General features: G+C 39.8%; 1 protein-coding gene across 1 annotated transcript; it reads left to right on the plus strand.

Moving 5' to 3' along the window:
• The first annotated feature begins 719 nt into the window (after window positions 1-719).
• sptlc2b (serine palmitoyltransferase, long chain base subunit 2b) lies at window positions 720-18,920 on the plus strand. Its single transcript, XM_062436877.1, has 12 exons — window positions 720-922; window positions 4,238-4,432; window positions 4,773-4,927; window positions 5,815-5,963; window positions 6,851-6,975; window positions 8,423-8,516; window positions 9,085-9,190; window positions 10,344-10,563; window positions 11,729-11,855; window positions 14,615-14,750; window positions 15,589-15,718; window positions 16,901-18,920. The coding sequence occupies exons 1-12, from the start codon at window positions 779-781 to the stop codon at window positions 17,012-17,014; spliced, it is 1,695 nt and encodes a 564-aa protein (XP_062292861.1). The 5' UTR covers window positions 720-778; the 3' UTR covers window positions 17,015-18,920.
• Window positions 18,921-19,411: the final 491 nt, after the last annotated feature.

A 19,411-nucleotide genomic window follows, 5' to 3' on the forward strand; every position in this document is an offset into this window, starting at 1 on the left:
TCTGACTTAGTATCTCAAAATAATGACTTAGTATCTCAAAATAATGAGATACTAATAAGTCATAAGATAAGTCAATACTTTGAGATAGTTTCTCATTGTTTTGAGTTTCTAAGTCATCATTTTGAGAAAGTTCCTCATTATTTTGAGATACTTAGTCAATATTTTGAGTTACTAAGTCAATATTTCGACATATTAAGTCAATATTTTTAGTTACTAAGTCATAATTTTGAGATACTAATTCATTGTTTTGAGTTTTCTAAGTCATTATTTTGAGATACTAAGTACATATTTTGAGTAACTAAGTCAATATTTTTACATATTAAGTCAATATTTTGAGTTACTAAGTCAAAATTTTGAGTTTCTAAGTCATTATTTTGAGAACGTTTCTCATTATTTTGAGATACTGAGTCAATATTTTGAGTTACTAAGTCAATATTTTGAATTTCTAAGTCAATATGTTGAGTTCCTAATCAATATTTTGAGTTACTAGTCAATGTTTTTAGTTACCAAGTCATTATTTTGAGTTTCTAAGTCATTATTTTGAGAAAGTTTCTCAATATAATGACTTAAATATTTTTTGCACCACATTGGCGGAAATGGGCTTCTGTACTATATAGACGATCTTTGTAGCGGAGCTGTAACACCATTGGCCAATGACTAGCGGGGGGCGGGGCTTAGCCGTCTTCTTCTTGAGCTCATACATGACTTCACGACTAACGTTACACAAGTTGGGGCCGCTTGTTATCGTGTAATTTCCACTCACACACGGCCAGCAGAGATGACGGAAAGCTCAGCGAACAAGCTGCTAAACGGAGACGCCTGTCACCGCTCCTCTGGTGCTAAAAAATCGACCAAAAATGGCATCGTGAAGAACCACTGCCTGTTTCAACAGCCACACAAGTACCGACGCCCCCGGGAGAAGGTAAAGGCCCACCCGTCTACTGCTCGACACGGGAGCGCTGTGTCCCGTGTGAAGTACAGCTGAGATCATTTGAATTTGAACCATTTTTTATGCTGCTTAGTGCTCGTTATCTGCTCATATTGAGGCCACGAATGGCTAGTTGTTTCTGCTCTGAATTAGTTTTATTTACCAAAGTGTGACATGACGGCAGCATCACGTACTCTCTAGTAAACTGTGTAGCGTTAATGTCTTTAGTTTGACTTATGTAGCTTAATTATAGCAGCCTATGTTTTGTCCTAATGCCGCATATCATATCTATAGCTACTTGTTAGCTGTTATAGCTTAGTTTCCCCTCTCATTTTGTTTTTTAAAATGTACTCTACTATCATTCATTATTTAATCTGTTATTTAAGAGGCAATATAAGCCTCTTTATTAGGAGTTTGCTGAATGAAAGCTGCACTGCAAACTTCTTGTATAGTGATGCTTGCCACCTGATCAGGGAGGATTGTAGTGGTGGGTTGGGTTTTTTTTTGTAACCTTACACCCTGTTGTCTCTATGCTCCTGTGTGTGTGAGAGAGACAGTGTGTGTGTGTGTGTGTGTGTGTGTGTGTGTGTGTGTGTGTGTGTGTGTGTGTGTGTGTGTGTGTGTCTGTGTTGTAGGTAGACCGGTCTCTGTTTACACTAACTCTGGTCTGAAAAAGACCAGTACCCTGCTGTGTTATTTACCAGTGAAACTGCCAGTCTGTCTCCTGGGAGTGGAGAGGAGAGAAAAGGAAAGGAAGAGCGGGCCTGGTTCCACATGACACTGAAAGCGGGAGAGGAATGTCTCCAGGCTGTGAAGGGTGTGGTCCCTCCTAGGGTGGAGTGAAAAGAACAGAAAACACAGAGAGAGTTTGTCTGTGTTTTTGTGTGTAGCTGAGGAGGTGGACTTTCATGCTATTGTTTTTGTTTTTGTTTTTGTTGTTTGGGCTCACACAGAATCAAACAGGACAATCTTAAAGTCATGCACTGTATTGTAAACACTTAAAAAGAATCGCTTTGGCTTTTCAAGTTGAGAACGTTAAATTCCAGACTTATGACAGCACTGCTGATTTCGACATATAGCGGTTTTACACAATTAAGTCCAGATGTCATAGCTGTCATACCAATTAGATCCTTATGCATATAATTTCTTCATCCTGCCAGATGAAAAGGGGGAGCTGCAGATTATATCAATACTTGATAATAGTATACTGATTCTGTGTTGTAGCAGTGAATTTCCTTAATACTAAAATTAAGCATTCAGAGCACTCATTGAATTAAACATTCTTACCATGGATGATTGTTGTATTGCTCGAATGGAGGCAGATTAACTTCACTACTGTTAATATACTTGGAAGAATGTATTTATTAATACATAAAGGTTAGTAATTATCTAAAACTGGCATTTTGAATTGAGCAAGTGGCATCACATCTGTCAACTTTGCTTTTTCTTGATAAGACAACTTAAACATATCTTGAGTTTGATCCACATGGGCCTCTGTATCCAGGAGAAATCAGAGAGTGGACGAACTCTGTGAACTGTATCTCCCTGCAGGACAAGAACAGTATTTAAACCATTTTACAGTGAGTTTCAGTCTCAGTCACAGACCAGTAATACATTTCCTCCCTAGGTCAGGTCCCCTGGTTATGAACAATTGACCTCACTTTATCGAACTAGCCATAATCTCTTATATGGAGGATATAGTAAAAATGGTTAGAAGCAGGATTTTCCTGAGCAGGCGGGAGTAAATGATCTCAATAACAGCCTTCAGGTGGGATCATAGTGTCAATAATGGCTCAGTAAAGATGAGCTGTGCATGGAATTGGCAATGAGCAGGGAGAGAAGTTACTCTGTTTTCCCTCTTTTTAGGCCTAAAAAGAGAAAATATACACCATGTGCAAGCTTTTCTTGTTGGTTATACATTGTTACATGATCATTGTTTGTTCAGCGTCCGAGTAAGGGTGCGAAAGTGCAGATTTTCTCCAAATGTGCTATTCAGATGCTGGCACAGGCCTCCCTTTTTTCAGTTCGTGTTTGACTCCAGGTATAAAAATTAAACAAATGTGACGTCAGCCAAACTGGATTTAGCTGCTGCGGTTGACATCAGTATGCAAAAGTCTCTCCTTTGAGTGGCGGTTGGATGTGAATGTGTTTTTTGTGTGCTGCGTAATAGTTAAGGCCTCAGTTTGGTAAGGTGTGGGCTGCTTGCTGGGCTTTGAATGCATTTTCATGGGTCTTTTTTAGAGGGGAAGGACCTGTTTGACTGGTCCTTCACACACACACACACACACTGCAGTACTCTCCAGTTCCTTGACTCAGAGGTATTTCTTGGAGAAGCATGACCGGTCACATGGGGTATGGTTGCTAAGCTGCGGGTTAGAGCTTGTAATGAGTGACCACCCTCATTTGTTTAGTGTTGGTTGTGCAGACAGCCAGTCTGCAGCCCTGTTAAAAAATGATGCTAGTATTTTTTGTTGTTGTTGTCTTTGATTGCCTATAAATTATTACCTTAACACTTAAAGAGACCTTGGCGTGCATACAGTTTTGTGGAGCTCCTCCAGTGTGTGACCGCATTTATATGGTCCCATAATCCTAAATCAATATCGCTCCTCATAAAACTCAGTGATGAAGGTCATTTTACTGCTCACTGGTCCGTAGAGGCTCAGGCATCGGTGTGTCCTACAAATAAATGTGCTTATTGTAGCCTTTATTAGGCTTCTAACTCACTCTCTTTCCAAATAAAACAAGTTTAACAAATCAGCCCAGCTGTCGTCTAGTGTGTGTGTGTGTGTGTGTGTGTGTGTGTGTGTGTGTGTGTGTGTGTGTGTGTGTGTGTGTGTGTGTGTGTGTGTGTGTGTGTGTGTGTGTGTGTGTGTGTGTGTGTGTGTGTGTGTGTGTGTGTGTGTGTGTGTGTGTGTGTGTGTGTGTGTGTGTGTGTGTGCCCAGCATATACTGGATTGGTCTGGTCTGCTTTCTGTTGCAGTTTATTGGGCCTCCTGGGGTGGCAGATTTAATGAGTAAACAGACCTAAAGCATAGATAACCATTAACTTTAGTTTTTAGAGGAGAAATGCTCCGCTCTAGGAATGGCTTTTTATTTTTAACATAAATATGTGCCTTTGGGCTTAGCCATTCTTGTAAAACTTGGTCTTTGGTTATACTTGATGAAGGCTTTTAAAATGCAGTGCAGTCTCTGTCTTTATGCCACGATAACGGCATGATATTGAAATATCGGATGAACCTTGCCTGTTAATTTTAAAGAGATTTTTAATTCAAACACCTTTTTTCTTCTTCTTCTTTATTTGTCCTGCAGAGGCGAAATGTCCCACACAACGCCAGCCTGTACAAGAAGCCCTACGTGGAGTCGTTCGAGGAGACGCCTCTCATGGTGGCCGTGCTCACCTACATGGGCTACGGCATTCTCACCATCTTCGGCTACCTGCGGGACTTCCTTCGCCAATGGAACATCGAGAAGTGCAACGTGGCCCGGGAGAGGGAGGAGCAGAAGGTAAAGCTGGTGTTTTAAAAGCTGGTGAATAGCACACTGACAGCGAAGCCATCACCAAAGTCAATTTACCTTTTTGCAAGATGGGGTTTTACTTTAATTTGGGGTATCTGATCCTCGAACAGAACTGTGATCCAATTTCACTCCTACCACACTAGCTGTTACTCGATTGGGAGTTGGGGGAGTTGGTACATACTCTATGTAAAAGACAGTTTTACAGCTATTCTGGTATCTGGTGTTTCTAATGATCAGTGTTTTATGCCTATGCAACACCTTAACATGACCTCACTAGCAAAACAAATAAAAATAAACTATCATCTCTGGGGGTTTTTTTCCTCTGCAGGATTTCGTCCCCCTTTATCAGGACTTCGAGAACTTTTACACCAGAAACTTGTACATGAGGATCCGAGACAACTGGAACCGGCCCATCTGCAGCGTCCCCGGTGCCAAGATGGACCTGGTGGAGAGAGTTTCCCACGACTACAACTGGACCTTCGAGTAAGTCGCTGCCTTGTGGTTGTTGTCCGGGTTAAATTAGAACCGAGATGTTGTCAGTGAATACTGTTGGTCCCTCAGACGTGTGTGTTTCTGTGCCTTTGATCCTTAGTTCAATAGGAAGTTCATTGATTTGCACTGACAGTCATTGACCTTGTATTTGTGATAGGGAGAGTTACTAATACATGATTGAGGTGGTTATGTTGATAGCACTATTATCTGTCACATGGCACTGAACAGCATCACTCAAGCAACGTATTGAAAAAAACAAAAGAGCAGTCCTCTATAAATGACAGGTGTATAAATGTAATCTAGCATTAATACGATTCACACAGAGCTAAATTGAAATAAGTGACATATAATTTATTGTCTCATATTTTTTATTTTTGTCCAAAGGTAACTGACCGATCCACCAGAACCGCTCGAGTTTTGTAATGTTTCAAAGCCCAAACATAAAGTAATATACACACACATAAGCTTTTGTCAGTAGTTGGGAAACAAAAACACACACAGGGAGAGCACTGATGTCTGCCGACAAACTGCACCGATAACAGTGAAGATTGTGTCATGTTTACATATGTATCTAGTTGATTTGTGTAATATGCACTTTATTTATTTTATACTCTGACATTTACCTGCTGAATTCCCTTTGGACAATAAACTGCTGCATATTATCACGTTTCCTGATAACTGCAGCAGTTGATGGACAACATTGAGCAGGAAATGGTTGCCAAGTAACCAGGACGGCAATTATTTCTATTTACCTAGAGCAAGGGTATCAATTCTATGTCTCTGACTCTCATTATTTTCTCTCTCTCTCTCTCTCTCTCTCTCTCTCTCTCTCTCTCTCTCTCTCTCTCTCTCTCTCTCTCTCTCTCTTTCTCTGTCAGGCACACAGGCAAAGTTGTGCGGGACGTCATCAATATGGGCTCATACAACTACCTCGGCTTTGCGGAGAACACAGGAGCCTGTGCTGATGCTGCTCTTGAAGCCACACAAAAGTATGGAGTTGGAGTGGCCAGCACTCGCTGTGAGATGGGTAAGGTGTAAAAAGAAGAAAAAGATTTTTGAGGAGCTGATGAGTATGATTCATCTCCTGAGAGAGTGCTCGTTAGAAAAAAAATGAGCTCTCGATCCATGAATCAAATAGACTTCCTGAAAACCTCAGAGGGCACTTTAACAGCTGCTCCCTCTTTTGTTTGGTGCTCTTTCAGGATACAACAGAAGCCACGGGCTTAAGTGGATTTGAAGTACTGAAAGAGTATGAAATATAGTGACGTATTGTGAAAGCTTTGAAGTTCAACTCCTTTTCAGTTCAGCAACTAGTTTGATGCATTCTTCTTTGGGCCTGGGCAGCTACTGTTTAGTGTGTCACATTTACTCTTTTTATCTTTTTTGAGAGGAAAACAAACCTGAAATAACCTCATAGCTGAGGTTTGTATGATTAGCTCTTTGATAGTGGATTGACCTCACTGTTATCACTTATTATATAGCAGCTATAGCAAAACAAGCGTTGGACTGAAATAGGGTGGCAGCTAACAGTTATTTTCATTATTGATTTAATCTGACTATTATTTTCTAGATTTAATTGTGCATGTTGTCAAAGAAAGTTAAAAAAGAAATGAAAAAAATCCCATCACAACTTCACAAAGCCTAAAGTGATTAATTAGTTGTTGTTTTTTCTGTTCAACAATACAAAACCAAAAAGATATATATTTAATTTACTATCATACATGATAAAAACAGAAAACCTTCGTATTTTGAAGCTGGGACAAGAAAATAATTTGAATGTTATCAGTCAATCAACCATTATCAATAGGTTTCTACGTATTACTGTCAGTTGATTTATGGTCAGTTGTTGACTGAAGCAGTCTGCACATGTGTACGGCACACTGATGGAAAGTCGTATATTGTTGTCATTTCCAGGCAACCTGGACATCCACGAGGAGCTGGAGCAGTTGGTTGCCAGGTTCCTCGGTGTTGAGTCATCGATGGCTTTCGGCATGGGCTTTGCAACAAATTCCATGAACATTCCTGCTCTCACCGGGAAGGTATGGAATTTCATTCACTTCCTTTGTTTGTTTGGTTTTTTTGTTCTCGTGTGAACATTATATTCCTCTTGATTTGATGACGTAAAAAAAATGCAATGTTTATGTAACTACATTACTCATACTGTACTGTTAAGTGCCCTTAACAATTGAACTGTAAAAGGGGGAAAAAAGGTTTCCTGTGTAGAGTAAAAACAAGCCACATGTTCAGATTTACAGCCAAGGCTTGAAGAGTTCAGACTGTTCCACATAACACTACTTTCCGGCTGAAGCTTTCAATACAGCGGTTGGTGCTTGATATTTGATAAAAAAATCCCTGCCACTGTTGTTCTAACCCCAAGTCACTCATGCCGGTCTTTACTTGTGTCCTTACTTGCTCTTTTCTTCTATAGCCACGGTCTCTACAGTAGTGTTTGAACAGGAACTAGAAACCGGAGTTGACGGAGGCGTGCCCTTTTTTGAGTTTAGAAACACGTTTACCGAAAACCACATGTGTAAAAAAACAAAAAAGCAGATGGACAGAAAGAGAGAGTGAAACTTACTGAGAGAAATACAAAGATTTGAGTCACAAGGGCTCATCATTTCTCAACTAAATCTGAAACTTTTCCTGTAGCTCCCATCCTTATGTGACGGCATAACTGTGTGTTGTGTAATAAACTCATTTATTCATTGACCAGAGGATATGGTGTGATCTGTGACAGTGTTTGGGTGTGCTGACTTTTGTAAGAAAGATCACATGTCAGCAGTATTTATGATCTTATAAAACCAAACTTTATCTCAGATCGTTTCATCGACCAGAGCCAAAAGAGGTGTGATTACCAGATAATAATATAATAACAGTAGTTGTATGACTTCTGTGATTTGTCAGTGGTTCACATGCACTTCTTACTAAAGTTGCCTGGATATAATCAGTGTACATGGATATAAAACTATTGTTAACACAGGCAAGATTATACTTGGATTGAGAGAATCTTGGCTAAGAATTTGCGTTATTTGTTATTAATATGTTTTATGGCTTTAAATAATCTTAATTTTTGTTCTCACAGCTTGTAGAAATGTCACACAAGATTACGGGTTGACAGAAAACAAAATACTATATATTGTCATGGTTACTGTATGACCTAATTTGTTCATACTTAGTCACAGTGTCTTAATCCTGAACAAGCCAGGTAATTTTCAGACACTCCAGTCTTTCTAATTGTTATCTCTCGAAGACGTCTTACAAAGTCATTGCTCAACAAAAAAAAAAGCCAGCATGTGAAATCCTTGTGTGTTATAGTTTTGCAAGCACAGCTCCAAAAGAGGGTTGTTTACTTGAATATTCTTCACGCAGTAGTGTTTGTCTCATTAGGGAATACTTTTCTCCTGATGTAAAAGAATAAGAAATAAACTCTGTCACGTTAGCTTCAAAAGAACATCTGTTTTTATTTGTTTCTTGTTTTTTTTTTAGGGTTGTCTTATCCTGAGTGACGAGCTGAATCACGCATCGCTCGTGCTGGGTGCCCGCCTGTCCGGCTCGACGATTCGGGTCTTCAAACACAACAGTGGGTGACCTCTAATAACTACCACTTAATTTAAGAACAGTCAGAGAGAGAAATGTGACTGAAGGTCCACCACCCAAAACATGCAGTGACGGAGAACATGGAGGATTAGAGTGTCTAAATTGGATCTTTCAACATTGTCAGACATGGGAGAGCTTTAAACTGCTTAACCCAACATGAAAGTAAATACATTTAATGGGTGTGTGCTGTACACGTGTTGCGCCCACATTCACTTAATGCTTATTGTCTGATATTTGTTTACTCTTACAGTTTACTTCACTACTACTACTTTTTGTGTTTACGATATTGAGTCATGCAAGAACGTAATAAGGGCAGACACACCTAATCACAAAAAATGATCATAATAATCCAAGCTCACAGTAAACAAGCAGGAGTCAGGCAGGTTGATTGATAAGGAAAAGATCATAAACTATTGACAAAGATCAAATAATTAAAGGATGCTCACATATTGCTTAAGTTGAATAAAGTATTAGATTGTACCATTTGTTTAATAAAAACGTAAAGCTTCAGCTTGTTTTACTTACTACCCTTTTTTTTTTTTTTTTTGTAGACATGCAAAGCCTGGAGAAGCTGCTGAGAGACGCTATTGTACACGGGCAGCCGAGAACCCATCGACCCTGGAAGAAAATCCTCATTGTGGTGGAGGGCATTTACAGGTATACATCATAATCATTCTTTCACACATGTCCGGCACACTCACACAAAACATACAGGCTTGAAAATTTGCCTGAGCTAGACAATCCACTCTGTGAAAAATGAGGCTAAATGGGTTTTATTTGTTATGCTGTTATTTCACTGTGAGTATTTTCACACCACTTCTCTATCACATTATGCTGTTTACTGCCAATTACTTGACCTACAATATTCTGCGTTCATCTTAATTTAGCTTGACTGGCAATCATTTTATTTGTACATTTGCAAAAAGGTAAGATAACACTTTTCAAACAGATTTTTCTGATTTCTCCCTTGTCTTGCATACCAGTAAAACTGTTACTGGTTTAAGACATTAAGGTGCCTCAATGCAAAAGTATTGATTTACTAAAGCTGCCGTAGGTCTTAAAGTCTGTTTTTATGATGTGAGCATGGTCCCATCTTTACTGTAGCAGCAATCCCATTTGCATTAAAACAATGAAGCGCTTTGACAAGATAACTTAAACCATATTTCAGCAGATTTCGAGCACCATGTAAGAACATTTCTCTTCATCAATTTGACTCAATGCTACAGTCACCTGCTGAGTTTGTATTAAAAAAAAAACTCTTCAAAGGAATTTCCTCATGGGACAAAATATGAAAACCAATTTCACAATTCCCAGTTCAGTTTCACACCCACAATCCTTCTCTGATGGCCACACTTCCTGATTTTACGGTGTCTAAAAATAGAAAATAATGGCTGTTCAGAAGTGTGGCTGCTCTCCCTTAAGCATAATGTATTCCTTGTTCTTTGGAGTGTACTTAGTGTATAGGCAATCAATCCTTTTGATCAATATAGTTCTCAGAGAAGCTGCCCGACTTAATCAATGTCCTTTACTAATGCAATGTTAATGGAGTCTCATTTCCACCTGGACTTCCAAAGCAAACGCTTCAGCTGCTGAAATAGACAGCACACTCATGCAAACCTAAGCAAAGATTAGGCAGTTGTCTGAAGGGTCAATTGTTTACACGCTCCCTTAGATTACAATAGTTTACTGATGTTAGCTAATTTCACAGAAGAGAAAAACTCCTTATTTATGTCTATGATGTCTGTGAGACGATTGAGTTGTTGGATCTACCTGAATTTGCTGATCTTTATGTCATTTTCTTATCCGGCAGTATGGAGGGCTCCATTGTGCGTCTGCCAGAGGTTATTGCTCTGAAGAAGCGCTATAAGGCCTACCTGTACTTGGATGAAGCTCACAGTATCGGGGCCTTAGGGCCTAACGGCAAAGGCGTGGTCGATTACTTTGGCCTGGATCCAAAAGATATAGACATCATGATGGGAACGTTCACCAAGAGCTTTGGTGCAGCCGGGGGATACATTGGAGGCAAAAAGGTTAGTGAACACACAAAGGTAAAAAATAAAGCTGTGAACGGAGAAAGAGAAAATAAAACATTCCTCCGTGGAGGGGAAGTAATGACGCCTACTGTTAACAGTAACTGGAACACTTAGTCATCCTCTTAACTGCCCTTAGCTAATTCCTTATTGCTATGACCCGGCACATGTGTGTCATTCTATTATGATATGGGTCAACACCATTTATTTGTAATAGGAATTTTAACTTTCTGTTTACCCTGAAAGGAAGAAACAGTTGCTCACAGTTACAGTTAAATGTTCACGTGAATATCTGCTAATCTCTGAACAAGCCAGGTAAGTTCCAGACATGTCAGTCCATGCAAAAACTATTGCTCAATACTAAGAAGCCATAATGTGAAATCCTGGAGTACTAGTTTTGCAAGGAAGTAACACCTTCACATTTCTGTTCAATATTTTAAATATCACCTGTTTATCTTGTTACATTTCCTCCTGTGTAAAGAACAATGGAGATTGGATTTATATTATGTGTGTATGAATATGTTCTCTAGTTTAGTTCCCAGTTTGCACAGTAAGTGGTGTGTGGAGTATGGGGGAAGGTTTAAATAGGTAATGCAGTAATCACAGCCAGGTGTGTGTTACCAGTGTGAAGCATGCAGTTTTTTTACCGTAACGTTGTGGATTTTAGTTAAATGTACGTAAGTGCATGTAGACAGCAATTCAAAATGCTGATGGACATGATGGTGTAATAAAACACCACATTGAAACATGGCTACGGATGTTGGGACTGAATCATTCATGCTGCACACATGATACATGTCAATTAGGCAATTAACCGGTAAAACGGCCCTTAATGGCTTTTACGTTTTTTTGTTTAGTCAAAGTCAAATCATTACAAATAGTATTTTTTAAATGCTGCAACATCAGCAACCCGTAACCATACTAACTCACTTCTACACTTTGGATACAGTTATTCATCCATTACAGAAACAAAAAAGAGGCAAAAATGTGCTTTTGTTCATCATTTTAAGATATGTGTAATATTCAGAATAATCTTTTATTAAGTATGTTTAGGCATACAAGGACACAATATAACAGCACAACAGTCTTCAGAAGTATAAACAAGGAATAGTTTTTCATCGTGTTTGGCAAATAAAAATTAATTTTAATGTTATTTCTCTCTCAGGAGCTGATCGACTACCTGCGGCGCCACTCTCACAGCGCCCTGTACGCCACCTCCATGTCTTCACCTGTGGTCCAGCAAACAATCACCTCTATGAAGATTATCATGGGAGAGGATGGGACCACACTGGGTAGGTGCCAGAAAATGACACCAATCAGTTAAAGTGCACCTTTGCATTGGCAGGGGGGTTGTGTAAAAGCAGCTTTCATTAAATTTTGTTTTGGCTCTCCATGATAAGTGGTTGTTGGAGATTATCTTTGGGTTAAGACCTTTTGGGTGGGCAAGAGCAAGTGGAAGTAGCACATCATGCCAAATCAAAGCCAGTACTTGATGTTTCTTACCCATATTTTGTGAGTCTGACTTGAGAGATTTATTGTGCCTCGGCGTTTGACTTTACCTTCCATCAATGACCACAAGATGGCAGTATGAAACCACGGCTGAGATTCGATTAATTCCTGCAAACCTGATATCTGCAGCCAAAGACCCGAGCACTTTCTATTGCACTCTTATTTTAAGTTCAACTCACGTCCGTTCTGCCACCTTTTGTACTTTGACTCTTTCAAACTGAGCATTCCTGTTTACCTTGTAAATGTTTCCTTCCCGGCCAAGTGCTGATATCATAGCCAACTGGCAATTATTTACTTGTAAATAAAGGTGTGTTGGACTATCTGACATGTGGAAACATATTGTAGATATGATGTAAATTCAACATTGACCCATGCCCTTCGTTCATCTCCATTCACATTTAAGAAATATCACGTTTCTTTTGTTTTTATCTTTTCTTTTATCCAAATGCCTTCAGTGACTGTGCACTTACTCCTACCTGTATTATTTGGGGAAAATGTTGTTTACTTCCTAATATTTTGAGATTGCCTCTTACATTTTATGCATTTCTTTTCCTGAATAGTTGTGTAAAGATTGCAGGTGTGTTTTTTTTAATTACCAGTACAGAATCTGACAAGATTACACCAACAGAGTATATGAGTCTTCTCAGTCTTCATGTTTCCATATGTGTATTTTTAAGAACTTGATGGGTGGTGAGTTCCCTGCCTCTCTTGAGATTCAGCCCAGTCTGATGGATGGTCTTGAAGTGGCGGTATGCTGAGTCCACTACACTCTCCTTTATGGCTTTCAGATGTATGTTTCTTCTTGAATGTGTGTGCTTCTTTGCCTTCACGCTGGGTACAAAGCAGTGTGGTGCTGAGGGCCAGAGATCAGCGCAGATCAAACTCTGCTGGACTCATCTCCTACACACACAAACAGGTCACTGAGGCTTGTTTTTCTTGCAGGGCGGCGTCTCTTCAACTCTTTACGGGGCTTGATTGATGCAGTCTCCCTTAAAATGCTGATAGATCAGATTTCCTTACCCCCCCCCTCTCCTCAAGTCATTTAAACACTAAGTATAGGAATAAACACCTGAACCTGGTTCTAGTGGTTCAGAGCAACCTTTATAGTTTGGTCTTTCCACAATGTCATCAACTCTTGTCTCTAAATCATCTGTGTGAGAGGAGAGGTTCAGACTGGCTGACCTTGCAGCATATCCTAGCCTGACAAGTTTTCTTTGTAGAAGAGTAACAATGGCAGTCTGATTGGTTGCAGTCCCGTCACTGTTTGAAATCCAAGCCTTTGAAGATTCAGACACTGACATGAAGTTGAAGTGACAGTTGAGCTGCCTGCTAACAGTCTGTTGCTGCGCTCAAGTTGCTAAGGATGGCTGTTCATGGTTCCCAGCACAGGCCTGCTTCAAAATTGACTTTTTCTTCACTCTGAAAAGAATGCTAAAGCGTTTGAAAAGCAAACTGTCTGAATATCTGACGCTACAGGGTTTTTTTTTGTTCCCCAGTTCATCACTCAGTACTAAGAATAACTTTGGATTCTTTGGCTTTGGAAAAAAAAGTCTGGATGAATATAATGTAGGTTTTGTTGTGTCTCAGGGTGCTTTTGAAGCTCTGGTGATTCTGCGCTGTTCTTCAGCACAGACAGGCAGATGTGCGTTGCTATCGGTGCATCGTACCATATGGTTATTTGTGTGGTTAAGATGCTATCTCCGGAGGCTCGGCCTGAGGCTTCAGCAAGTGAATCCACAGTGTGTATCAGACTGACACGTGATGATTGATGCCTGTTTAGTCGTCGTCGTCTCCCCCCCACCCCAACCTCAAACTTGAAGACTCCTGTTTGTGTTCCAAGGCAAGCGCTGTAGACTAGACTCGACTATCTTTGGCTTGAGCTGTCAGACGATGTGCATGTTCTGCAATTTAAAGGCAGGCTAAATAGAAAAACACACAAGTCATCAATAGAGGAAAAACTCTGCACGAGCACATGCTGTTTTTTTTACTTGGACTCTGGTCAAGAGCTGATGTTTCAGTTTTATGAGGCTTGCAAGCATAAATAATCACTAAAAATAGTGTCAGACTTCCATACCCCCCTTCAAAGTTTTTTTTTCTCCTTTTTATTCTGACTGATCACACCCCTGCACAGGCCGGTTTTTCATGAGGTCACTTAACTTAATGCACTAATAAGAATGATGAACTAACAGGAGAGCGAGGAAGATGTCAGTCAAGCACAGTATGTAAATGCACAATCCTGTGGTCTAATCAGGCAATGTAATTGAAAACACCTGTGTGGGTGCACCATGGATGTGTTTTTAGTGCTGCACACTACAATTATTTTCAATTAAACTGCCAATTATTTCCTTGATTAACTGATGAATTGTTTTGTCTGTAAAATGTCAGAAAATTGTGAAAAATGTCTGATATATTTCTAATATATACTGTATGTCTACAAGTCACCAATGGTAATCCAGCCAAGCTTGCTTTTAGTAACAGAAGTGGGTTAACCAGCAAGCTTATGCTGTCCTTCTGAAAAACCCTGTTTCTTTTCTATTTCCAGGTGCGGATCGCCTCCAACAGCTGTCGGAGAACACCACCTACTTCCGCAGGAAACTCCGGGACATGGGCTTCATCATCTACGGCAACGATGACTCGCCAGTCGTACCCATGATGCTCTACATGCCTGCCAAAATTGGGTATGGGATTCTTTTCCATTTCACATTGTTTCTTTTTTTTGTTGTAAAAGTCCATTGCTTTTAGCATCACGGTTAAAATTGCAACACACTACAATCAGCCACTAGATGTCACACTAGAGCACCAGCATCTCAGACCAAAACAAATGTGTGCTTACTCAATAAAGTTCGGAGAAAAAAAGAAAGCAGTCCCTGAACAGGATCAAACTCAGATCAAACCAGGCGGTGGTGATCAAATAGAGATTGTGTTACTAAATTTTTCTCCCCTCAAATGTTTTCAGAAACATATTTTAGTCTACTGTTTAGCTGTAATTTGAGAAAGTTTGTCATTCAGCCTCCATCTTGGAAATGGATGCAGAGGACACGGAGGGACTCACATGCACACACAGCCTTACCGGCTACTAAAAACAAAGAATAGAGAAGCTTGGATAACAACACACACACACACACACACACACACACACACACACACACACACACACACACAGGGAGTGTGACTTAATCCTCAGCTCCAGTTGCCATTACTCCTCATTATATCTTTACATAGCAAAGAGTTGTTTGCTGACATCAAGTAAGGCTGAAATATCATTTATTGCAACATTAACATCATAATTAAGATAGCTAATTGGAAGAATCTCTCAAATGATTTCAGAAAGACAAAGGCTCACGCTCTGGTTAAAGGATTTTTCTTACTGTGTGGTCTCCTCCAAATAGAATGGGACTTAATGTGTGAATGATTTCAGTTTCACACATTAAACGCCGGCTAAGATGTGGTAATGGTGGAGAGGTGGCACCATCTTCAAAGCGTTGCAGCATGAGTAATCTTACCATTTCATTTCAGGGCGTTTGGTCGGGAAATGTTGAAGAGAAACATCGGCACGGTGGTCGTCGGCTTCCCGGCGACACCTATCATCGAGTCAAGAGCGCGTTTCTGCGTTTCGGCCGCCCATACCAGAGAGATGCTCGACACAGTAAGTCATCTAATAAGCCGAAACCGCTGTCAGGTCTGATCAATATTGAGTTTTTATATCAATAATACTTAAATCCATGCGACAATCATAAAAATGCCATTCGCACCACAGTTGCAAATATTCACATATTTGCCGTACAACGTCTTTCGGTTTTCGGCGAGATGAACAAAATATTCTTTAAAAATATCAATATCTGAGCTTGATGCTTTTATTGAACTTCCAATCTACTTATCATCCAAGATGTAAAGAGAGAGACAATCTGCTCAAAATATGTCTTCTTCACCACTGGATCCAATTTAAGAGGATGTTGTTACAGAACAGTCTGTTATTGTTGAAGTCTCTAATTTTATACTCAACATGATATACAACTTTTCTTAGATCCATGTTTGATCATGGAGTCGTGCTCTCAGTAGGCTTTTCCCAGCAGCTGATCGACCATATCTGCCTGCCTCACTGCTGGCTGAATTTTTTTTTTTTTTGTGTGTGTGTGTTTGTCTGTTCATGTATCTGTGTGTGTGTAAGCCTGTTGAATAATAAGGGCTCTCAATATTTCCTTTATTATAAAAGAACTTGGAAGGCAAAGCTGTCTCTAAGTATTACAGTGTGGCTCAGACAGAGACTTTTATTTGAGCGGCTCTGTCTCTCCAAAGACACTTCATTCATCTTGCTGAGGAGCACGTCAACACCGTTTGTAATAGTCCATTTAAAGGGCATCAGCCTGCTTTTTGTAGAGCACTTCGGGGAGCCGCTTTTTCCGTCTTTGGAAAACCCAGCCCTCGCTATTTCTCAAAGCATGGAATCAGAAAAAAGGTCAGGAGGAAGGTAAATTGTTTCCAGGTGCCCTGCAGTGTTGCAATGCTGATACAGTTTACTGTGGAAAGAAGTGGAGGAGTTTCTGTTCAGTTGTGGTTTATGCAGTGAGCCTTCTGTTCACCTTTTGCTTTACAGCCAGCTCTCCTTCACCACGCTGACATGTTCAGTGCGTAAAAAATCCAAGTGTGATTAAGGCCTATCACTTCATTTATAACCTACAATCCCAATCCTCTTAAATGTGCGTCACTTGAGTATTCTGCAGGGTTTGTTGTTTTTTTTTAAATATCACCTGGCTATCTTAATTTAGTTTGACGTGAATAATGTCTTATTGGACTCAGATTGATGGTGTTCTTCCTGTTGTTTTGCCAGGCATTGGCGGCTATCAGTGAAGTGGGCGACCTGCTGCAGCTGAAGTACTCTAGACGTGAACTGCCTCTTCCCTCGCTGGGGTGGATGTCCGAAGAGAGCCTGCTTCAGGACTGAGCCACATCATCCCCTTCCTGTCATATCTAGTCCTCTCCCCAAACTCACTGTCCCTCCTCCCAGTTCCATCCACCCCCCCCCCCCCCCCCCCCCCCCCCCTTTCTGGTGTCCTCTCATTTCTCTCATTTTAACTTTTTGAGCCAGACCCTCCACCCCACCTCCCCATATCTCAACTCATATCAAACCCCAGTGGACTCAACAGAACCAAAGTCTTAAGAGGTCTGACCCATTTTGAGATCTTTCCAGCGGATTCACCCATAGCAGGGGAGGACCAAAATCACCCTCAGCTGTGTCCGTTGTTACAAAAGTGTGTTCAGAGAATTTCAGGTCTTAACTTATTTTGACTGCATCGGTCTAATGTCAAGTCTTATTCCTGTGTGCACATTGAATGTGTATCTTATTTGTGCAATAATAACAACAATATGGAGTTTCTCTGTAATTCAAACAACCTAGAGCAAATTGGACTGATTTTTTTTTTTCCATGAGTTATTACTCGTGCACTTGAGGTGGGGAGGGATGCAAACTATTAAAAAAAAATTGATCAAAGCAGTTGCTACGATGTACACAAAAGAGGAAAAAATTATATATGTAAATATTATTTATCACAAACTCGGTAATACTGCCTTAGGGTAGCATCCCAAACCTCAAAAAAAGATACAATATTTCACAGGAGTAACATAAGCATGTGTTGTCCATATGTATTTATCTGACGGCTTTTTTCCTAATCACTTTTACTTGAATAGAGCGTATTGAATATTGGGTTCTTTCCCTAACCAAAGGATATACTGTATATGTATAGATATATTTTCTACCTTTCTCTTAAAATGCAAAGCAGATGTTCCAAAAGAAAACGTTTAACAGGGAAAGAATCCCAGGGAGCAAGACTAAGGAATATTTTTTACAACTTATTTTCTATAAATATTTTTCAGCCTTATTTACTGTTTACACCTGCACTCAAAAACTTGAGCCCAATGTCTTTAACATTTCTATAAGCTAATGAGCTACATGTGTGATTTTTTTCATTTTTTATTTTTTTTCATTCTCACTCAAGTGCTTTCTTGTGCATCAGCGTTGACACGATCTCTGAGCACGGTGACACACTGTAAATTAGATCTGTATGTATGACGATGCTGCTTTCATGCTTATCTGATGTACAGACAGCTTTTATTTATTTAAAAATGTATCTCAACTTTCAGCTATCTACTTTTGTGAGAATTCTAACTGTTATCTGAAAGGCAGCTCCAGATGTGTCCCGATGGAAGGTGTGCATTTTAATTGACTACTTGCGTCTTACTTCAGTGCGGCACTACTGACAGGCATTGTAAATGCACAGATGACGTAGTAACTGAAACTTGCAAGGTGTGTATTTGGGTATGCTTCAAGTGTCAGTGTTTTCTGTCCCGTGACTGTATCATCTGTGATGGCATTCCAAATCAACTTGCTTTCATTTTGTCAAATGTTTGTTTTGTTTTACCGTTTTTTTTGTTGTTGTTTTTTTGTCTGTCTTTTCTGTGTGAAATCACCCTGAAACATAGCAAACTGTATATGTTGCCGTTAAATATCCTGTTTGTGTGTGTTTTTATCTTCTATCACTTTATTGATGTGAATTGGAGGCTGCAGCAATGCAGCCAGTCAGAATGCTAGCTGTTGTCTGGCAATGTGACCATTCCTAAAAATGTTCATCAAAGTGATTAAACTCAACACAGGTTTAGAGATGATTTTGTTGATGTTTTTGCACACCATAACAACTTTTTAGGATCTTTTTTTAAAACTGTACATCCATTAGAAATTAATCATTGTTGTCTTTGAGTGAGTCATTCCAATTTTGTTGTTTTTCACGGAAAATGTCTTGAATAACAACTCAGTGATGCATTTGCTTCAATAAATATTATATACAAAGGTGAAACATGACTATAATCTGGAATTGTACTTTTCAGAAATGGGCTCCGATATAAAGAATTCTCTTCCCGTCAGAGTTTCCTCTCAAGCTGTCTGCACAACAGTGCAGTATGTGAAGTCTCTACATTTCTGTCTATGGAGGCAAAAAATGTAATTGCAAACAGCAACGTGACTGTTTCTCTCAGCCAGGTTTCTCTCACTGACATTGAGGAATTAAAGCACGCAGAGATACTGTAGTTGCTTGGATCTCTTTTGATGTAATGTGACAATTTCCAGTCTAGTACCTGTGAACTGACCTGCAGTTAGCATTTGGAAAGTTGCTTATCAGTTGCTTTTGCCCTTGGACTTTTGTTTGGGGTTAAGATAAACCACTTAGAGGAGTTTGAAAAGCCATGATGTTTGTTGACCATGCTGTTGGAAACAGTGCTGCAAAGATTAAATAACCTTATTTGTATCAAGCTCTGGATTGGGTTTGTGTGTATTTACAGCAGACGGCAG

The sequence above is a fragment of the Scomber scombrus genome, chromosome 17 (assembly GCF_963691925.1).
Source record: "Scomber scombrus chromosome 17, fScoSco1.1, whole genome shotgun sequence".
Taxonomy (NCBI): Eukaryota; Metazoa; Chordata; class Actinopteri; order Scombriformes; family Scombridae; genus Scomber; species Scomber scombrus.